Here is a 22756-nt window from a genome sequence, read left to right as displayed (position 1 = left end):
TGGATAAAATTATTTCACTGAAACCTTTAAAAACTGCTAACATCTGGGTGTTCCATAAATGATCCACTCAACAAAATTCAGCGAGAGCTGCACACAGAACTCAACTTTGATAGAATACTGACACTATGAAAGGATGGCACTAAATCAGAGACAGATGGCCTCCAGAGACCCTGCAGCTGCTGGATGAAACGAAGTCTCTGTATAGGTTCTGAGGGAGTGTCTTCCAAGTTTTATGTTTACTTCCAACCTGACTGAACTGATTATTTCAAAAGAAATGTGAAATTCGTCTATTTAAAAGCTAAAATGAAGGACTGTGCGTGTGTTTGTCGGATGTTTATTACGTGTGACCCATCCTGACGGTGACAGTAAAGCTGTTTGCTGACTTGAAGAGTCAGTGTGTCCTGTCCCAGTGTGGTCGTGACACCACATTGAGACCAGACCTAGATTTTGATTGGTGCCTGCCATGTTTTTCCCTCTGGTCTGCAGATTTTTGCATTTCCATTTCTTTTATATTTGCCATACAGATTCACGTTTAAATCCAAGATTTTGACTGACTTAAAAAAAACACTCACGTTCAATGCACGTGTTTATATTGACTTCACTCACTTGTTGAGAAATGCAAGAGGGAAATAGAAATAGTCAAAACAAGATCGTGCAGCAGATTAGGCAGGGTGTAATGTTGCCGTCCTGGCATGTTTGTGGAAAATTATGAAGTAATACAGCTCTTAAATCTTATGATTGACTGCTGTGTTCTGTGCAATAATTGAGATGGTTTGTGCTGTTCTTGCCACTAACACTTATATTCAGGATGCCAACTCTAAATCATGCCACATCCACTTTATTTCTAGCATTGATTCTTAAAGGTCATTTGGTGTCATTACTTTACTATTAAGATGTGTTTCTTGTGTTGAAAAGATGTCAGGAAAAGCGAATTAAACAGTGAGGATTAGTCTGTAGTCTGAACCAGAGGACTTCTAGTTATGAAAAGTTATGACATGTGTATGACATGTGTAAAGGTAGGACACATCATTGGCGAAACTTTATGCTTACCTATTTTTGCAGCAAGATGACTCTACAGAGGATTAACCATTTTGCTGGAAGAAATATTATTTTTATAGGATTTGAGCATTGCCTCCCTCTGTACCTTTCTCCTCTCCTCCTTCCCTGCTCCAAGTTTAAACAGCTTTGTTTTTTTTCTCCTTGACACGTTGGCTCTGAAAAGAGGGGAGGAGTGGCAGGAGGGACAAAAAAAAAAAAGGGGAGGAAAGAGAAGATTTTCAGCCAAAACAGAGAGAAATGACAGTTTGTTTGGTTAGGGCAGCCTATTACTTAGAACACACTAATCTTCCTCCACTTGGCTGGCTACCTGGAACCTCAAACAGGAGGCATGGAGGGAGCCTGCAGACAGATGCTGTGGTGTAGAAATAATTTCATTATATACTTGTATATTTAACCCACTTTAGCACCATAAATAGAATAAACTAGCAGGTTCTGCTTGAAATAGAAGCAGCAAGGGTATTTCCATAAATTTTAGTCTTAAAATAGCTGGGACACATGAATGAGGCAGGAAATATTTGACTTATTTTATAATCAAAGGAACACAAAGATGACAAGATTACAGACACGAGCAGAAGCACCACATTTGTAACTTTCCTGAACTCAGAGTTGCTATGTGATGCTTCAGTAAAGCCTCCTGTTAGCCAGCTGTGGCCGGACAGCTTGAAGTGATATGCTTGTCCAACGCAGAACATGTTTTTCTATCTTTATCTAAGTTTGGCATAAGATGAAAATGAAAGTTGGTAAACACTTTTTTCTAGAATATATGGATTCCAGATTTTTGGTGTGTTTAGACATCAGTGGGTGATCATGTGGTTCTTTTTTTGGGGGGGAGTGTTTATGTTAATGACAGCTGTTACCCCTGCAATAATGAGGTGATTTCCTGTTCCCCCGGTAACCCAAAATCTCACCTTATGTCCTCTACTGCTGTACAGTGTGTCTGTGTGTTTGTCAAACTGGTTGACAGACTTCTATTTGCCCTGCTTCGTGTCTGGAATAAATATGGACTCAATAGTTCCTTTAACAGCCTTGCCACTCAGCTGCACGATGATAAAAATCTTTTGTTCTCTGTTCAGGATCTGTACAAGGTCTTAAAATTTGAGGGGCATTCAAATCCTAAACATGTGGAAAATTTTCTGCAAATTCTCATTATGACTTTGTTAAATTCTTGGTTGTGTGAGAAGTTGTCATTGCCAGTCAACAGAATAAAAAGATGGTGTGCTGAACATAATAAAGAAGAAAAGGTTACTTACTTTTTTTTTTTACTTTATTTCTCTACAATCAGACATCAAGTGTGTCCACCCCATTCTATTCCTAGCGTGCCAAATGCTGGCGACACACAAAGTGTCCTTTGGCGTTTAAGCAGCTGCAGTGAGTGGGATTCAAAAACCAAAAGCTTCTACTATAAAAGAGCAAGTGTCTGCTTAAGGGAGCAGAGGGATAATAATTTGTAAATCAAATTCATGCATGAGAAAGCAGTTTGGGCAAAGACAACATGCTGCACTCTAAAGGAACATTAATGCCAAGTGGCGCAAGTGAGGTTGACACACAGATTTAAAAATCACTGCAAATACTTTAACTCTATTGCTGTCAGATGTTATTAGTACCAATTATTTGCTGGAGATCTTCTCTTATGAAATAGCACAAAGAGCATGAGGGGAGTTTAGGGACGAATTAAACCATGATCCTGTTGGCTTACTGTAGACTTGCTGATGGAATGTAGAGTAGAAAAGAAGTGTATCATCTGCATAAAATAAAGAGCAGCTAAAAAACATTGTGAGGCAGAGCGTTGTGTTCACCGCTGCAAAAGAAAGTTTCTTAGCATGGTAACAGTGTTTTCACATTTTGATTTTTCAAACTTCTGCTTGGTGTTATGCAAGTTTTTTTGGTGCCCATATTTAATGCACTACTAGATACTTTGTGTGTCAGATTGTAACCCCTAACATGTATGTATGAGGTTAGCAATATAACTCTTTATTTCTCTTGTGCTGCCAGGGAAGCTTTCTGGCAGTGCTATGTTTACTAAGTACATTTTTGGATTTGAAGTTATTTATTTTAGTAGATACATGTTTTCCTATGCAGATGTTAACTGCTGTCTTCCTGAATTAGAACTTGGTCTCAAAAACTCAGAGAAACCCAGTATTACTGCTGCGTATTTTTCTGTAACCATTCTGACCTGCAGTAAGACAGTAATTAACGGCCTTGAAATGTTCACATGATATTACTTACAGTACCATGAAATAAAATAGTCTGAAACTGAAATGTTTTAGGTTTTGAAGATTAAGAGCTCTGCTGTACAAGTAAAGTTTGTATTCAACATCACAGAGAAATATCCTTCGATTGCCTGCAGCATAAACTGCGCCTTGGCTGTGCATTTGAACAAACAGCTGCCTGTGTTAATGGGTGGCGGTCTGGTGCAAGATCATGCCCTTGTCAGTGCATTAGTGGTCGACCTACAGAGTTGTGTTCGCTCTAGGATGGATATCACCAAGGAAACTCGTGTGTCATGACATGTTTCCACCTTCAGCAGTGAAAAGCCCTGCAGTGCGGGAGAGGTGGACATTTTAAAATGTAACACAACAGGCGCACAAGTCTGCAGCAAGTCTCTCCTTTTTTATTTTATTTACATACTTTCTTAATTTTTCAATTTGATGAATGATTATCATGTATTTGTTTTTATATTTCCACATACGTTATGGGTGGCCTTAATAATAATTGTATAACTATTACATTTCATTTAACCTTCCACTCATCCATTCCTGCATCTCCCACCCACTCCTTTATTCATTCGACACACTTTTTTTCTCCCCCTCTAACTATCCTCAATTACTGGTTGATGGTGGGGATTTCTCTTCCCTGACAGACACAGACAGCTGTCAGTGCACCTGAGAAATAAGTGTATATGCGTGTTTTTGTCTAATTGTTTGTTTTGTGAGCAGCTGTTTTGACTGCCTAATTTACAGAAAAGTGAAATTTTGATTATGAAAAGCTGAAGCCCTTCAATGTTGCCCTCTGGCCCTCTGCGTCTGGCATGTCAAGTTTTGTGAAAGTCAAGGGTTTGTTCACAGTGTCAGGTACTGAAAATGGGTTGTAATGCATTTGTGTATATATATATATATATTTTTTTTTTTTCTGACTTTAATCTCAGAATTCTGAGATTAAAGTCAGAATTCTGAATTTTTTCTCAGAAAAGAAGGAAAAAAAAGATGTGCCCACTTTTTTTTTCCAGTGGCCCTAATCCTCTTCCGTATATAATAGCATGTAGCATGCATAATCTTGAAATCGGGAAATTGGATTATGAATAGTAAACTCACTCAGTTACTCAGAATGTGGTTAATTATAATACACTTCATTAAAAAAGGGATTTTGTAAGGTATAGCCAAGCTGTACAGAGACATTTCTTCATTGTGTTTATATATGTATTTAGTGGCACTGAAGAAAAATTTCAAGCTTTAATAAAAATTCTGAAAAGCAAAACTGTCACACAGTAGCAAAAATAGGACTAATACACATTATTAAAATTTGTGGGATGACCAGAATTATTGCGATTGAGACAGCAGTAAAACTACAGTAAGACTGAGTAAGTCTGCTATGATTGAATACGGTCAGTTACATGCATCCTGTTTCTAAAAATATGGCAAATAATTGTGATAAATCAAGGAAATGCAAAGAGAAATCTGCATAGACCACTTTTATTCAGAATTCAGGAAAAACTTCATAGATTTAAAACAAAAATCCAGAAATTTCCCCACAGATGGAAACAGGCTTAACATAAAAATGATGCAGGTGCTTAGAAACCTTTCTTTCATGCAGAAATAATCAGAATAAACCAGTTTAAGTCAGAGATGAGTCTTGCCCATCAGTGCAGAGTAACTCTGCATTATATGTCTGCATTTATAATGGAGTTATTTGCGGACCTTTGACAATTTGTCTGTGACTGACAAACTGAGGGACTTGTGCAATCATGATTAAAAGTGATCACCAAGATGCTGTTGGAACCAGCTGGTTGCCCGTCTACTCGAATCAATTTGCAGAATACAGATAAATATGATTCAATCAGTGGATGAGTACTGTCTGTCTAGTGATTCAGGTTTCTGTCCTATTTTCACTGTAGTGTGACTGAATAAATACTTTTTATTGCAAGTTATATTCACCCATTGAAAATGGCATTCATACAGTACTTTGTTCTACTTATACATCATATTAAATTGAGCAACTTTGTCAGCTGGTGCCATTAGATCTGTTCATTACTAAGCTTGTTAGATTTTCTCTGGGGCGGGGCAAATGTGCAAACTGTCACACTAATAACTGCACATTCTAGTGTTTCCACATCCCCTCAAGAAAGTGTGTCTTTTCATGCGGCTGCGTTTATGTGAGTGTGTGATAAATCCTCGAAGATGCTGAGAGTGGCCTGTCTGGGTGGATCAGTGCCCATCAGGATCAGGAATCATTTCACTGGATCTGCTCACTGCTATCACGGCTCAGGTCCTAACGAGGCAGCACAGCAGTACTGCAGTAGTATCTGCGTGCCACATTTCCTTCAGCCTGTATGTCAGCAAAACTGTCTCTGCAATCCAAGTCCCTCTAAGTCTCAATTTGTGTCAACAACAGCTTGTGAATTGGACAACTTTTGTAATAAAAAGACATGTCCGTGGGACGATATTACCGATCCCAGATCGGCTGCAACCACTGGTTCATTTAATCACTACAGTTATCAGAGAAAATATTCTTCATTTTAATGAGCAAATGCTGGCCTACAGATTTGCTTTTAATCCTAATATATACATGTAACATCCACTAACATATTTGGCACTATGTGAAATGTGCGCTAAAAGCAGAATTCGCTGATCTTATCTGCCGCAGTGACTCATTAGAAGCAACATTTTCTGTACTAGAAAAAGTCTGCATCCTCATTTTTATCACAGAGATTCACATCAGACTCGAGGAACAGGTTGAGTTGAATCACAAAAGGAGGAGGTATGTGTATGAGATGTATATGAATGGACCATGCGACAGGCATGATATGAGAAATATATTCAGAATATTAAAGGCAGAATTTCAAAGCTTCTGTGTAAATAAAAATAACTTGTGGCATCATTTTATAGCATGCAGGCACTGATACATGTGCGGGCTTCTAAAAAATGTGTGTTTGACTGTCTGCGTGCGGGCTGAAGTTTCAAGGCTGTCTTTAAGTAGGTGATTTCCCCATTTTTTGTCTTTTATCCAATCTTCACTGTGATCTGTAGAATTTTCCTCCGAAATAGTAACAGTGCACCGACAGCACCACTTTGATTAAAGTGGAGCTCAGAATTACAGGGCCCTTTGTAGAACATCTGGCTCAGAAGCACCCTGTGCCTGTAAATATGACTGTAACATTCGTCTGTATTTAATAAAAAAACTAGTACCTTTAGTCCGATTTTGTGCACCGATGTCTTAGTGAGTATGCTGATTCATCATAATACAGTATTTCAACTGTCAGTGTGACAATCCAATAACAGAGCGCACAACCCAAAACTTATAATTACATTAAAAAAATAATACATCAACTGCGACATGTGCCCTCAGTGCAGAATAGCAACTGTCACAATCAATGTTGACTGAAAATGATTTTAATATATATATATATTTTTTTATCTTTTTGTCCAAAACTAGTTGAACTAGACCTTCATTATCTCCCGATTAGTCATTGAGATTTAATAGTGGTGGGAACTAGTGCAGAAATGTGCATTCCACTGAGAAGTAGTTGATGTGCTGTCAAGCTGTGTGTGTGTGTAAAACTATATTTGTGTGAAAAAGACAAAGCCTTGGTCATGCAAGGTGCTGTAATCCAGTCGGTGACCTCCAGAGCCTGCTCGCTATGTGAATGTGTGTGTGTGAAAATGTGTCACCAGAGCCTTGCTTATGTTTGATGGTGGTCTTATCCACCCGATGACCCTCTGAACCAGATGGTGTGTGACTGCATGCCTGTGAGAGTGTGTGTATGTGTGTGTGTGTGTGTGTGTGTCCCACCTCTGAGCCTCCTGGCACTCCAGTCAGTCCCCACACCCACCAGTCCTCCAACACCACACACCCCACTTCCCGCCCTCCTTCATCCTTTCAGTTGGGTGTGATCACATCAAAGCAAAAAAGGGAGGATTACAGGTTTGTGCCCCAAAGGAAGCTAGCATCCCTCTAACTGTAACTCTCTCTCGTTCTCGCTCTCGTTCTCTCTCTCTTTCATTCCTGCCACTTTCCCAGTGGGGCCCCCGTAATCCCTACGGTGTCAGAAGGTCAGGGGACCGTGTCATGGATAACCCACTGGGGCACATATAATACAGCTAATAGTTAGCTAACATGAACATAAAGACAGATCCAAATTTTTTTATCTTCTCTTTTTCCCCTAGGCTCTATTGTTCATTTTTTTTCTTTATCATCTTTGTTTTATTTCAAGTCGTAGTAAAAACCATAATTCCCAGCAAGAATGGGAGTTTTCTGCTGTTTAGAAACACTTGTATATGGCTACAAGTGTTGCTGAACAGTAGACAAATGGTTCAACTCCTGCTTTTAAACATAAATTCACACATACGCAAACACACACATGCAAATAGATAAGATCGGTATGGCGATACAACTGGCAGAATGGACTCGACAGTTGTAATGACGCTAATAGTGCACTTAGTCCTGGCATTTGTTTTATGTTGGGTCAGTGCGCGACACGCACATAGCCTTCAAAACACAAAGAGAAAAAGCAAAGCTCTTGTTTTGGATCAGTGTTATTTTATGCTCTACTTTTGCAGCCGTGGCATCTCGGCCCTCATATTTATGCATCTGTTGAGCAAATGTTTATGATGCGACGCCGCTAGCAGGTGTCACTCTAGTCTCAGATCAGTTTTCAGGGTACGGTTGGTCCACTGTGGATGTAGGCCAATTGAAACTATTGTTTCCTGTTACTCTTGAAGAGTCTATTGGACCGTGCAGCTGTCCTCGAGGATTTTCATAACATTCCACGTCAGGGTGCAGCAGCAGTGTAATGCACGTGTGCAAATTCGTCTCAGTTTCCAGATAAATTGAAAGAGTTGTTTAGGAGAATGGATGTATGGTCACTGGTCGCAGTGAATGCCAAAAAGTGCGTGAAGTTTTATTCTGGGTTCCTCACCCATCTTCATCTATAAGTAGGAAAGGAGCCTCTGCTGAAACAATTCTCCAGTCTCGATTTCAGATAAACACTCGACCATCTGTTAAACGGTCATGTGGCCTTATTGCAACTGTGTGACAATTTAGTGACAATTCACCAGATGCATTAAGATTTTTCAAAAGCCATGTCCAGTTAACTGAACTAAAATGAGTTACTTGCCAGTGCTTGCCTTCTCTTTTGAGAAACAGGAAGCTGCTCAAACTGGACACAGCTATAAGATGCCCTGTAAAGCCCAGGACCAGTGAAGTTCACTGCTGCATTGAACATGTATGCATTTTATTGTTAAGATTGTTGAAATTACCACAAGGTTCAATATTTGGCCAAGTAATTTCCTTCCAACAGCAACCCACTGCTTCCCTCAGCACTCATGCTAATGGGTGCACCTTTTAAAGTCAGTATGGCGTCATGAACTTCAATGAAGTGTAGAAGCACTGGCAGATTTTCTTTGTTTCTGGCTGGTTTCTTTACAGTTTCCTTCAGAAATCCTTCCTCAGAAATGTTTCATCGCTACATTAATATTAGTAGTGTGGATGCCTCATGCCATTAAATAATCTGGCTACCTTGCAGACTTATTCTGGGGTTTGGCCTTAAGGACAAGAAGCCAGACTCTAGCCTGGCTGTACTTTTTTCAAGCACCAGAAGTTGTAGGCAGCAGAGCTTTAGGCAGCTTCTGTTGTTCCACATCAGTATTAGTGCTGTTCTCACAGCTGAGTAACATGTTTCCATAAAGAAACTACATCTAAAAACTACAATCTTCTACAATATAAAGGTGATATATATGCAGGCTTAAGCAATTTCTTCTTATTTTTTCAGGACTGATGTAATTCAAAGTGTTAGCTTTTGGTGGTCATGGTTTATCATGCCGTCCATCATAAATACGGTGCTTTATATAACACAGAGACATGGTAAAGTTAATTAATCATCCTAAGAAACCAGGAGTCTGTGGATCCATTTCTGTAATCTTAGAAAAAGATAAATATTTTTGTGTCATAAAATATGCACTAAGCATATTTCAAAAACACTATAAATGTTTCTGATTCATCAAATGAAGAAATCTTTCATGAGGGCGAGGATTAGAAATAATGTGTCGCTCTATGAATAACTATATATGAAAGGAACATCTGTCAAAGTATAATTAATTATTTCATTATAGTCAAATTAGAAATCATGCCCACATAACGTGCACTGCTTAAATGGTCTTAAATACATACAATAGCCGAATTAAGTCCTAGGCTCTCCAGTCTGATTACACAACATGAAACTAACACAACCAAATCCCACCCTCAGCTTATGAAACTCAATCCAGTTAACACACTTTAGCTCAGCAAACCCTGTTTTTGTAACAAACTATTGAATCTAAATTACTGCCTGTATCTATATTTTACTGCGAGTAATAAGCATCGTGTCATGAAGAAGCATTTTTTAATTATTTATGATTTCATAGTTTGTCACACTTGTTTCAGATCATCAAACAAATGTTAGTATTAGACAATGATAACCTGAGTAAATACAAAACACTTTTTAGATGATTACGTTCATTAAGTGTAAAACCTGCAAAGCCAGAACTGCAGTCGAGCATTTGAGATAACTGGTAAGGAGTTCATGTTTGGATCAGTTAGAGCGAGTTATAGGAGGTCCTGAAGAAGCAAAGCAGCCCAGACCATCACACTACCACCACCCTGCTATGATGTTGTTTATATGAAATGCTGTGTTTTACACCAGATGTAACTGGAGTCAAACCTTCTAAAAAGTTCAACTTTTGTCTTGTCAGCCCACAGAATATTTTCCTAAAAGTCTTGGGGATTATCAAGAATATTTTTTTTGGCAAATGTGACATTAACCTTTGTGTTGTTTTTGGTCCGCAGTGGTTTTTCTCCTTTGAGCCCAGTCTCTTTCTTATCACTGAATCATGTAGACTACACTAACTGAGGCAAGTGAGGCCTGCAGTGCTTTAGATGTTGCTCTTGGTGCCACTGTTCACAATTTAACAACTGCATTTTGTATTTCATCTGGTTATCTTTGCCTAATAGTAAAGCTTCTTTGATCTGGAACGTTTAAGTGTGACAAATATGCAAAGAAACGTAGATCTCCAAATGGGCCAAATACTTGTTCACAGCACTGCAGAGCACAATGAAGACCCCTGCGTGGGAGACACTTGTCTGATGGTGATCCCGGGCAATCTAAAAATCATTTCAGTTCAGTGACTTGTAATAAAACAAAGATTCACTAAGACGCTATTAGGAAACTGAGCCCTCATCTTCAATAGCTCACAAGCTTCAGCTGGGACAAAAGCCTTTGTTGGGACACAGAGCTCACTGCACAGCCTGTAGAGACATCAGACTAGTTTATGACAGACGGGTCAGCAGGGGGCGGGTGGTGGGCTGAAAACATACATATAGCTTTAATTGTACTCATGGCAGTGTGCATGAAAGTCTTTAAAGCGCTGAAGATAAGTGTGCATTGTTTGTAAAACTGCGAGCAATCAGGGAGACAAGACACACACACAAACTTCAGTGAACCCCTAATGTGAGACCCATGACCTGGTGAAAGGGGTTTTCTAGGTGTGTGAGAGAGTGTATGAGTGTGTGTGGGTCAGGGTTGCCAGGCACAGTATGCCACCTGCGACTGGAATGAAGACTAAAGGAGTGGGACAACAGAGAAGAAGATGCACAACACAATGTGACTGTGAGTGCTACACTTTCAGTAGACAGGCCCTACAGAGTGCTTTACATCTTATGAGTGAAATATCTTACTGATGGGCAAAAAAACCTCCTACATTAGAAGTTGAAAAAATAACTAACTAAATAAAGAAATGGCACCCTCTGCGACTGTCCTGCCCACCTAGTTAGCAAGGCATCAGTTTGTACTGCCTTGGTAAAAACTTCTCTCGTTAAAACTTTTCATTTATTTCTTTGTTTATTAGAATTTCCATTAGCTCAGCTCTAAAGTGTAGCTACTCTTACTGAGATTGACTTTAACAGCAGTAAATTAAATTAGAATTGAATTCCAAACTTGAAGTTTCAGTGGCTTCTTGAAGGAAACATTTGATGCAGATAGAAGTCATATACTGTAATCAGTCAGTGTGCACTGTATTTCCAGCTAGCCAGTAGTAACTTGAAGTCTTGTATGTCCTTGTTGAAAATCCTGTATGTCAGGAACTACATTTAACTACATACTCACATCTTTTATCGGTATCAAACATCTAAATTGTCAAAAGTGAAACTCTGTGAGCTTTCAGGTTTTTGAAAGGAGGCTGTGAAAGCTCTGTGATTAGCTTAATACATTAAAAAGCCTTTGGAAATGACCAAACTCCAACAACGCTCTGGTCCTGCCTTGGAGTATTTGGGATGTACTGACCGTTCTGTTTGAATGGACGGACGAAAACATCGTCCTGGAGGAGTTGTTGCAGTTGAATGAATGCTTTTATACTTTTTTCCCCGTGAAAATGTATCAAAGGAATACATTGTAGCTTACCATATAGAGACTGACCCCAGAGAGCGAGAGAGAGAGAGAGAGAGAAGACAAGGCTTCTGAGCCCACCATCACATCAAAGACTGTCACTAAAGATTTTGCAAAATATACATTTTTGGTCCATCTGTAAACCTAAAACACATGTAAGCTGTTTGAAAAAAAGAAGCATATTTATGAATTTGTGTATTCAAAAGCCCGGGCATCATGAATGGTTGACCAAAGCTTCAACTCTGATATGTGTCTGAATGATGTAAACCCTCATGTTCTATAAATGTGTGCCAATTACCCTCTTACCGGCTTCAGCGTACGTGTTCTCCGCATCAGCCTGAGTCACTCTTATGTATCTGGAAATCTCTGTTTCTCTGTGTGTTTATAGTGACTTTAACTGATCTCTTATCTAAATGCATCAGTAAACCAAGCCATGAGTCATTCACTGTAAGTGTCAAGTCACGTCTCACAGCACATATAACCCTGTTTCAAGGCTCACCTGAGCTCGCATGTTTATGTGCATGTAACAACACCAGGAACGCACCAAACCAAACCAAACCAAACAGTTTTTAATAGAATGTCACAAAATGCAACGCAAAAGCAATGTGAAAAGAAGAAAATCTGACTGGTTTATTGGGATAACAGCTGGTAGCATGAATTCTTAAGGCTCATACCATTAGACCTGTAGCTCTCAAACCGTGGACTGGGCCACACTGGTGTTGCAGAGAGCCATTCAGGTTGGGTGTCGATGGCTAGGCAAAAAAAATGGTAAAATTCAATTGAACAAGTATGCATTTTTGTATGAAAACTGGTTTAGCCAACTATATTTAAGCAAAATTTTAACATCAGTTCTAAATAAATTATCAGGTGGGTGGCGAGGCTTTTGGCTTCTGAAGCATTGCGTGTCAGAAAAAGACTGAGAACAGCTGCATTAGAACAGCTGCATTAGAACAGCTGCATTAGAACAGCTGTAGAATAAGTGGAAGCAGTTTAACCTGAAACAGTGGAAAAAATGTTGGTAATGGTAATGATGGACTCTGAAAAAGAAAACGTTTCAGCCAGGTCCCATCACAGATACACAGTAGCATATCCACACACACTACGGACAGCTCAGTGTGTGTCTCTGCCCCCTTTGACGCCCCTCCTTTAACCTCCCACCTTTTCTTCAACCCCTCCCTCTCTCTCTCTCTCTCTCTCTCTCTCTCTCTCTCTCTCTCTCTCTCTCTCACGTTTTCCCTCTATCTCTCTCTCCCTCCCTTGAATTAAGTCCATTATCCCAGCCCGCTCTGCCTCTGAGCAAGTCTACTCTGCTCAGCTGCTGCGAAAACTCCGTGTATGTGTGAACTCCTTGCATGCATGTGTTAAGAAGAGTTTTATGTGTGTGTACAGGCTTGTGTGTTTTTGTAAGTAGAGCTGAAGTGCAGCCGTTCATCAGTGGAGCTGACTGCAGGCAGGGGGAATACTCAGATCTCGCTTTGCTGCTTTTTAACTTCACTTACTTACTTTTTGGACTTTTTGAAGACTCACTGGACATATTTTGCACCACAGTGGAACTCTGCTGTTATTCTCTTTCTGTTCATGCACCATTCCCATAACTGGAAATAAATTATTTTTTTCTATTTTTTTTAATCAGATTTCTTAAAAGTATTTTTCAGGTATTTCCACCTGTTTAGCTGATCTCAGCTCTCACTTTCTGGACTGGTCAGTAACTGTTTTTTCATTACTCCATAACTTGTCTTATCTTTCTTGCTTAAATCAGATATGAAAAATCTTGGGAATGGGTTTTTGAAAGCACGCAACAAAAACTGAAAAGGTTTGTGTTCAGTGATTTCTGCATATAAGTAGAGGAAAGACTATGAGAAAGTAAAATGAAACAGAACAGTGTGGTAACAATGGATACTGTCTGCGCTGCCAGAGGCATGTTGGGCTCAGGTGGATGCTGATCCCGACCTGGAATGTTCTGAACTCCTGTGGAATTTGGTTCCCCTGGAAACGGATAGGCAGGTAAGTTAATTTGGACTCTGTTCCAGTAAGATCACCATTTAAGTCCGTAAAGTCAATAAAATTAGTTCAGTTTAGTGAAAGACACTTCCAACCACAAACGGACTTAACTTGTAGATGAAGTAATAATGAAATCATGACTCCTGCTGTGCCGTTAAGTTCCCGGTTCCCTGAGCCTGCTGTGCCTGTGACATGACCACCACGTGCAGCACTGCTTATCCCGCACCACTTCAAAACTAAAATATCTTTCTAAAAGTCATGCCGATGACATGTGGGATTTCTCTCAGAGTGTTTACTTGAAATCTGCTCTGTTGTTTCATTTGAGAGAGTCAACTGAGTTGTCTTTCCTCTGGGAACAGTTTGGAGCAGATCCAGTCAGGAGACCAGAGGCTGCTCTGTAAGGTCTCGCCTTACTGCTGCTTCAGGGCTTAACACAGCCAAATGGCTAGCTACCAGGGACCAGCAGGCTGCCCTCGCCTTAGTGACTCCTTCATTATCTCTTATTTCAGAGTTTCTTCCATGAGATGAGAGATTTAAGCTGCATGACCGCAAGGCAATTTTCCCACAGTAATTAAGCAGATTTCTTTCTTCAGTAGTATCACTCCAATCACCTCTTCCCATCCCGGCGATACAGGCAAAACTGGTGAAAGACTGAAAAGTTATCCATCCTCACAAATGAGACCGGTATGAGCATGAGCATAATTAGTGAGGACAGCAAACACCCAATTAGCAAGTTTTAGTGACTCCAGTTTCAATATTTATTTTTTCCCTTCACACTCTGAATAATAAGAATAGTCAAACTGAATAAATGCTAGCCATGGGGTTTGTAGACTGGGAAGTTTTCCATTTGTGATGCTGGGCCAAATGGCTCAGGACCAGCGGACTGCCACAGCATCTCCAGCTCCTTCATTCACTTACACTCTTTTAAAGGGACCCGAGGACTCTGCTTCAGACTGTTTCGCTTTTCTTTCTCAATATGTTTCAGCTTAAATCCCATAAAGACCGGTGCTCACTTTTGGCTTAAAGCTAGGGCTTACTTTGTTTCTGTTGAGTGTGTGTGTGTGTGAAGCTTCACTTTGCTTCTATGACTAGCATTGCCCAAAGACTTAAAACACTTCAAATAAGAATGAACTTCTGAGATGCTTATTAAATTCTTTTGTAGCCTTCATATGACTCAGGCTTGTGCCCTTTTTTCCTATGTACTTTAAAAGTTTTTCAACTCAACTTTTAGTTGTAATTTTTTTACATTTATGGGCCATTTATATCATAATTATAGCAGAAAACCATCATTTCAACTTACTGCTTTTTCACTATAGGTGGTCTGTCTTTATGAATGTTTATTTTTATAGTTATCAAGGGAAATGAAGCGCTGCGCACCTCGTTGTCCTTCCCAGAAAAAGCAAAACGCTGTCATGCTTCAGACCAAAGCGCTGTCACAGCTGTATTCATGGTTAAAGTCACAGTTTTGCATGACTCTTGTAGAATTTGTTTGTTAAAGTCTGCAGCATTTACATTAAGCAACGCCTCCCTGCATCACCTGCCCCGTTCACACATCTAAGACTTTCTGCTTCCGTGCTTCTTTTCATTCTTGGAAATGGGGCAAAAACTGGCAAGCCAAAATTTTTCAGTCAGAACTGAATCAAAACACAACTGTGCTTTAAAAAGTATTCTTTAAATGCCAAGGTGGTAACTTAGATTGGAGGTCCACGATTTGACATGCTCACTATACTATGCTACTATATATTGTACAGATGCATTCGGTCCCTGGATGGGTTCACTCTAACCATCACATTTACACCCTGAATACCATTTCCTTACTAGTGACTTAGCTGTCACTAGTTAATATTTATCCTTTTAATCCGAGAAAAATAATGTGACTCAGACTATTAGTGCTTTGCGTTCTGACACGTATTATGATCACTTCATCAATACATGAGTCAAATTTATTGCAAAACAATTTCTGAATTTGATTAAAACAGCAGTAAATAACCAGAAGGAAAACAGCTGGTGGCATAACATTTGTGCTTCCAGCTTCAATTCTTTTCAGATGTGTTTTATTATGTCAAAATGACATGTTTCAATGAGAATGCAGTTAACTCTTTTATGTGGTCATATGATTTCAAAACTATAGACTTTATAGTATTTCTGGAAAAACATCTTGGTTTCTTTGGAAAAGACTTATCTGTTCACCTTACCAGCCCTCTTCTTAACCTTCTTCTCGCTCTTTGCGTCCATCCTCTACTGTCTTCTCTCTTGCATTCCTTCCCTTCCTCTGATTTACTTCCACTATTTCACAATTCAGCAGTACACATAATTATAAATAGCCATAGATTAAAGGAGCTGCATTGTCAGTGATAATGGGAGAGAAGCAGATCTTTCTCTGGACTGACTTTTAATAAAGGCTTTTGTGTGCCAACATATGTTTTCCATAGCACTGACTGCTTTCCTGCATTCAGTGCTCCACAGAAAACCAATCAAATTAGATAGTATAGATGGGAGGGGGACTCATCACCGTGATGATAAGCAAGTATCTCTTTCACAGTGAGCCAAGTCTTTTCTTAAACCTGACCGAGTTGGGGAGCTAAAAATCATAAAATAAGATGGAACTATGGAAAAATACATGGAACTCCTATGCTGTTCTCCTGCCGTATTCCTCATTCATATGTAAAACACACTTTGTAAGAAACAGAGAATTCAAGTGAGAGCTTTGAATTACATACGAACTTTTAAAAAAAAATCTTACTGTATTCTCTTTCACCCCGTCGCTCGTCCCATCTGTCGCCCCCTTAGCAAATTAACTGGTGCAAAAGCCACCAGTTACCTGCTGTTACAGCTATTTTGCTCTGTAAAGCTCTCCCTCCCCTCCTCACCCTCTCCACTTATTCTTCATCATCATCCATCCATCCCTCCCGCTTTTCATTTCTCACTTGCAGGGAGGCTTAGACTTATTGCTCACAGGCCAGGGAACTCTTTTTTTCCCCTAGGGGAGAAACAATTGGCTCCTTTCTCTCCATCACCTCCTGCCTCACTTGTTTCTTCTCCATTCCTCCCTCCCTACCTCTGCTGCATTCTCCTTTTTTGTAAGACTGCATGCATGCAGGCTGGCTGCAGGGTTGAAGTGCAGAAATGTCTATATCCTGTTGTTTTGTTCACTCCTTTCCACGTTCTCTCTTTTGTTGTCTTTCCCTGCCTTTTCAATTCTCCCCTCCCCATTCTCCCTCCTTTTAGACTTCTAATTCTCCTTTCCTCTCCCTTTCATTCACATTGCCTTACTGCTTCATCCACAATTCATCTTTCAACTCTTTTCACACGTTTTCCTTGCTCTGCTCCTGTTGTGATTCCCCTCTCTTAACCGGCCTCTCAACAACTTCTTGCCTTCTGTCTCTACATCATTTTGTCATCTCTTCATTCTTCCCTCTGTAATGTTTTTATTTGTCTTTGCTTCCTTTTCACCTACCTGTCTCTTCATATATCTGACCCTCATTGTTTCCCCCTCTGGCTCGGCTTGCTCTTGATCTCCACTGTGACCTGTGGCAGTGGTGGTCTACAGGTTAAACTGCAGATATCCATTTATTCATTACTGCATACAATACAGTAAAGTTGCACTCTAACCCCACTCTGAAAAAGCCGTTTCACCCTGGAGGCGGGCTGCTTTGTCTGCCCATCTCAATTTACTCTGGTTTTGACAGGACAGCCTGCTCCCCCCCCCCCCCCCCCCCCCAGACCCCCCCACCGAGAATCTCTCTCTCTCTCTGTCTTTCTCTTTACTTTTAATCCATTCCCTCTTGGCATGCTGCTGCTCCATGTCTATTGAAGCTGAACTGAATGCAAGTGTCAGCGGCCCCAATGGCTTTTTTTTATTATTAAGATCCATTATGGAACATGCAAGGACTTTGTGTTTGCCTCTGCATGTGCATGCATGTGTGTGTGTGTGTGTGCTGAGAAGGGCTAGTTTTTTAGGTGGGGATATATTCTCCTACATCCTTGTTTATGAATACATACAAACGTTTGTGTGTGTGTGCCTGCTCACAGGGCTGTGATGTGATGTGATGAAGAGGAACAATAATAGACTCTTCAACTCATGAAGAGTTATAGGATGCACACAAACACTGCAACACACAGCTCGGGGTGTCTCGGAGGAACAATGGGACCAGTCGTTCCTTTTATAGCAGCCAACAGGAGTGTGAGGGTTTCGCTGCTCCTCTTGTCGCTTCCAGGGAGTGTGACGTGAATTGCGCGCGTGTGCGTGCTCGCTTCTGTTCTTGTGTCACGTAGCTGCAGCTGATGAGAGTGCTGATGTCCTTCCCCTTGAAATACTGCAGCATCTTTGCAGTTCAGTGCAGAAACTTGAGCGTGCATAGACATGCAGCCTTGTGCTTCGGCCTTTCTGTTTCACAGACCTCAGCACAGTTTAGTGCTCTTGTGATCACTTCTTTAATGCTAGCTGGGAAACTTTGCACTCAGCGAACATCTGTGAAATCACCCAAGACCTCTTCAATTCGAAAACAGCGAGTTAAAGTAGCAGATAGCAGGCTGTGCTGGGATATAGCCTTGCATGTATGCTTTTGTCCATTCACAAATGTGCGTGTGTTTAGATACTGGAGGCTATGTGAGAGTTTATGTTCCTGTTAAGCTGTGTCTTGTTGTGTTGTGGCCTGGGAGCCATGAGCTTATGAGAGCTCTCCTGTCTCTACGCTTCAATAGCTCCATTATTCATAAAACTCTGTGCCAACAGCGCAGACGGGTCTATGTCTGTATAGTGTATGTGTGTTTTCTCATCTTATGTATATTGTGCTTTAAAGTGATTCTTTAGTTTTCAGTGATAACCAGGAATTTGAAACTAATAAGAAAGTTGTTCCAGCTTAGAGCAAAGTGCGTATTTGAAAGCTTGGCATGCTTTAAATATGGCTGAGATGATGTTGGTGATGACAGGCCTCACTCTGTTCACACAGTCATCCTCGCGGAACGTAGACACAACACCTCTACGTACACTGAGGTCAGTGGCATCCCACTACAACTAATGGCTGACAAATCTCAGATTCTGATATTAAACTTCTGCCTGCATCTGCAAGCCACTTTACAATCCAAAATCAACCCATATGTGTCTGACAATCAGTATCATGTCTGTTGTTGCAGATGCCTAGTCTATTCTTCCCACCTTATTGTTTCTGTAGTCGTAGAAAGGTGAGGAGGGCTGTGTACAGCGCCATGCTGCCAAATCTAAATTACTCCAGGGAGAAATACTGCTTCTTCTTTTTCTTAGTTGCTCTGACTGATATCTTTTTCTCTCTTGGATCATCTTTTGTAGTTATTAGTGGAAAACAAATGTTGTATTCCTTTATAGTGCATTACAAAGTCAGCTGATTTGGCTCTAGTTGAAAACATATGGCTAGCAATAGACTGCAGTTTAAATATATCCACAAATCTTTTTTGGCCTTACCCCTCATTTAAAGTATCCCAAGCAAAGAAAGACACTGTTATTTTACGTCTAATATTGCCCCAGTCAAGACAGGGAGATCTAGTCTGCAGTAAAGAGCAGATTATTATTGAACAGCTGATTTTATTGCCAAGACACAAGAGGGGTTTTTATAGAGGGTGACAGATGAAGGGAAGTGAAAGAGGTAATTGTTAGAAGGAGGAAAATAAGTAAAGATTGAAAATGAAAAGAGGGGAAAAGCCAACTGTCTGCCTGTTACTGAGTGCCAACTGTGAGGTGCAATATAATAAAGGAGACTGTTTCTACTGAAAGGCTTTATTGTTCCTGCTGCCTGCAGAGTCCAAAGTACTGAAAGAGAGGTGTGTGTTCACTGCGCACTTTTTTTCCCTTTTTTTTTTTGCAGCACAACATTCATATAGATGTAGGACTACAAGCCACTGACCTCCCTCATGCTTTGTCATTGACAGTGCCGTAAGATGTTATTGGGGAATTTTCTGAAACAATAGCAAGTCTGTCTCATTAATTTCCGCAAATCCAATACATCAGGAGACCGAGAAAAAAAAACCATTATAGAAGCCATGTGTAAACTAGATTGGGGAAAAAGCAACACTGTAAATCTCTAAATAACTTGTAATTTCATTTATCTATTACTGTGTAAGTCAATATTGATATCAGAAGCCAACAGTCGCTCATTTTGTGAGGCTGGATTCGCTCACAAGTGACACTGTTGTAAGAACTGATGTGCTCATCCATTCATCCATCTTCATCACTGTCGGCTCATTAGTCCCTCACAATGAAGAGATCTCATTCAGTGACACTGTCTGCCAGTGTGGAGGGAGCGAGGAAGAGTGTGAGCAAGCAAGCGAGTGTGTGAGTGCTGGATGCGTATATGTGTGTGTGAGCTGGCAGTGCCACAGACATGGAGAGTTTGCGCTTGGCTTGGCAGTGCGCAAAGCATATCTCTATCTCGCACACACAGTATTCATCACACAAGGTCAGAGATTATGTGTGTGTGTGTGTGTGTTTGTGTGTGCGCGCGCGCTTTGGATACTGTCCCTGAGTCTTGCTGTAATGTGAAGAGATTATAGTGTTGCCATAATGGAGGCTGGCATTAGCATAGCCTGGCAGGAGCATCAATCTGAGTCTGACTAAAAATACCTCAGACAGCTGTGTGTGTGTGTGTGTGTGTGTGTGTGTGTGTGTGTGTTTGTGCATGGGGGCATCCCTGGCATAAGCACACGTGTGCTAGCAGTGCATATTTCTAAATTTGTTACTTCTCTGTCTTTATTTTCAGGTCTATGTGTCCATGTTTAATGTTTATGGCCCATCGTTGATGTGAGAGTTCAGCTTGATCATCCTTCAGAGTCCCAAGAGAACGACGTTACGCTGATTATTGAGACTCTAAAAAGAAGACTGGAAGAGAAAAAAATAGAAGCCAACACTTTTTCAAGGATCCTTCCAATAAATCCTTAAAAGGCCGGTCCCTGCTTCTGTCACACAGATTCTGAAGACTGAATCAGAACCAGGACACAACTATAGCTTCTATTAATAAATTAAAACTTAAATAAATAAATTGACAGACTCCGCTTTTGAAAGAAAGGAGTTTGCTTTACGTTTGCCAAGATGATGACTATGATGATGATGGTGGTGGCCACGATGGTCACCTGCAGCTCTCTGTTCCTGCTGGGGCTGGCCGCTGCCCATGTGTCCTCCAGCACCGTGACCCGCACCTCCTCTTCAGCTTCTTCTTCTTCTTCCTCCTCCTCTTCATCATCCACTTCACCGCGCATGAAGTTATCATATAAAGGTAAGAACAAAAGCTTTGAGGATAAAAGTTCTGGTTCTTTCTAAAAAAAAAAAGGCAATTTCTCTCTTCCACTGCCCGTAATAGTTAGAAAAGTATCTACACAAACCACACGCACACACACACCCCACTTTCTCTGTTTCATGTAATATTCAGCTTTATCCTTTTGAAAGTATATGCAGCTGAACAGTAGCCAACTGTAATTTGTGGCTGCTGTGATTCACAGCCATAGACACACACACACACACACAACTTAAACACACACACACACAACTTAAACACGCAGTAGCACGGTTTTGTGTTTCATCTTGGGTATTGTATGTTAGAAGAAGGCAGCTCAATGCCCAACACAGCCACATAAACCAAGCTGGTAATTACAGCCTGAATGAACTGGCCAAGGCCATGAAGCTGGCTGCAGACCGTTTGCACAGCTGAGACATGTACCCGCCTGAATTTGGGCTGAAGGTAACTTGAAGCATTTATTATGAGAAGACTTAAGACTATTCTAGTTTTATTTGAAACACAAATGACAAATGAGTGTCAACAGTGAGAGTTTCTTGGTTCCTAATTAGGCTGTAGGCGGTTATTAAAATACTACTTTGACATAAAAGTAGAGTCCTATAAACAATTTTAGCCACTTTAGCAATGAAGCTAAATTGCTGATGCCTTTCTGTGTGTTTGGTAATGGTGCTGTTGTTAGGATTTTAGCAAACATAAACATAATATGTTAAACATTAAAAACAAGCGTTTCACAATGACATGCTGTACAGCTGATCTATCTGAGAGTATATTAATTAATACTACATTTTTTGTTTTTAGTTAGCAATGTAGCATTAAATGGCATTTTTGACTGCTGCTTTTTATTGAGTAGAAAGCATTATTACTTGTTTAAAGGATGAAGTAACCATTACTTAACTCAACTACTTAAAGTAGATTTGGGCTGTCAAATAATATTTTCTTGACAGATATTCTGTACCAGCGCTCAAGAAAGGAGCAGTAAAATATTAAACACCAATACACTTGGATCTTAAAGTAAAAGTAACTGCATTTAGCAGAAGGCAGGTATCATACGCATGTTTTTAACACACTATGCCCTCAAGCCCAGGGTTATTGCCACCACAGTATGGTGGGGCTGAATAAAAGTCCCTGATGTCATGCTGGCGGCTATTGGGTGGCGTCAAAGACTTAATTAAAGTTATAAATTCACATTAGAACAATGGCAGACTAATAAAAGACATTTTAATGTCGAAGTGAGGAGGGCTTTGGTCTTGTTTTCTTAAGCTCCCAGTTTGAGCTGAGCACGTAGGGGAGGATGTAGTCCCTTTATTTCTTAGTTTCCTCAAGCCAAGAACACAGTTTTTAATTCTTTTTTTTTTCCATTAAGCTTGGGGTGACTATTATAGTTTAAATTTACAAATACAAGCTAAATTTTCCTGGGCACTGTTCCTCTAGAACTTTTTCTTGCCAGTTTGGAAATGGTAAAGACATTCAGTTTTTCCACTGAAACTAATATAGTGTCATTACTGTCAGAGGATTTCATCCTGCTCGTTTCACAAGTCACTGGCCTTAGGACACAGCTCAGAAATATACTGAAATACATAAGATGTTGAGGGTTTTTTTTTTAGCAGCGTGACTTGTGGAAGCCCTGTAGCCAACTAACTGATGTGGATCTGAAGACGCCGATGACAGCTTTGAATGCAAAGATTTTATGATTCTTTACTTACTTTCTGAAGAACATAATTAATAAAAAAGTTTACTTCGCTATACAACAAAAAAGACAAGTAAAGAACAAAAGACTGGTCCAAAACTAAAGCCCCTGCAAAGT

At 40.2% G+C, this 22756-nt stretch overlaps 1 protein-coding gene across 3 annotated transcripts in view; it reads left to right on the top strand.

The window, feature by feature from the left end:
* sema3b (sema domain, immunoglobulin domain (Ig), short basic domain, secreted, (semaphorin) 3B) overlaps window positions 1-22756 on the top strand; it is a 72876-nt gene that overhangs the window by 29770 nt on the left and 20350 nt on the right. For 2 of the 3 annotated variants that reach the window (XM_086276715.1, XM_086276713.1), the window contains exon 2: window positions 20422-20934. In XM_086276715.1, the coding sequence (XP_086132841.1) occupies window positions 20751-20934 (184 nt within the window). In that variant the 5' untranslated portion in view covers window positions 20422-20750. Of the gene's footprint in view, window positions 1-13025; window positions 13694-20421; window positions 20935-22756 lie in introns of those variants that run through there. The other variant, XM_086276714.1, reaches the window with a different exon arrangement.

This window comes from Aulonocara sp. 'chitande type north' Nkhata Bay, linkage group LG20, assembly GCF_057382095.1.
Source record: "Aulonocara sp. 'chitande type north' Nkhata Bay isolate Kocher_YH1m ecotype deep benthic linkage group LG20, A_spYH_male_GT1.1, whole genome shotgun sequence".
NCBI lineage: Eukaryota > Metazoa > Chordata > Actinopteri > Cichliformes > Cichlidae > Aulonocara > Aulonocara sp. 'chitande type north' Nkhata Bay.
Note: the sequence above shows the minus strand (reverse complement) of the source record. Positions and strands in the feature narration are given on the sequence as shown.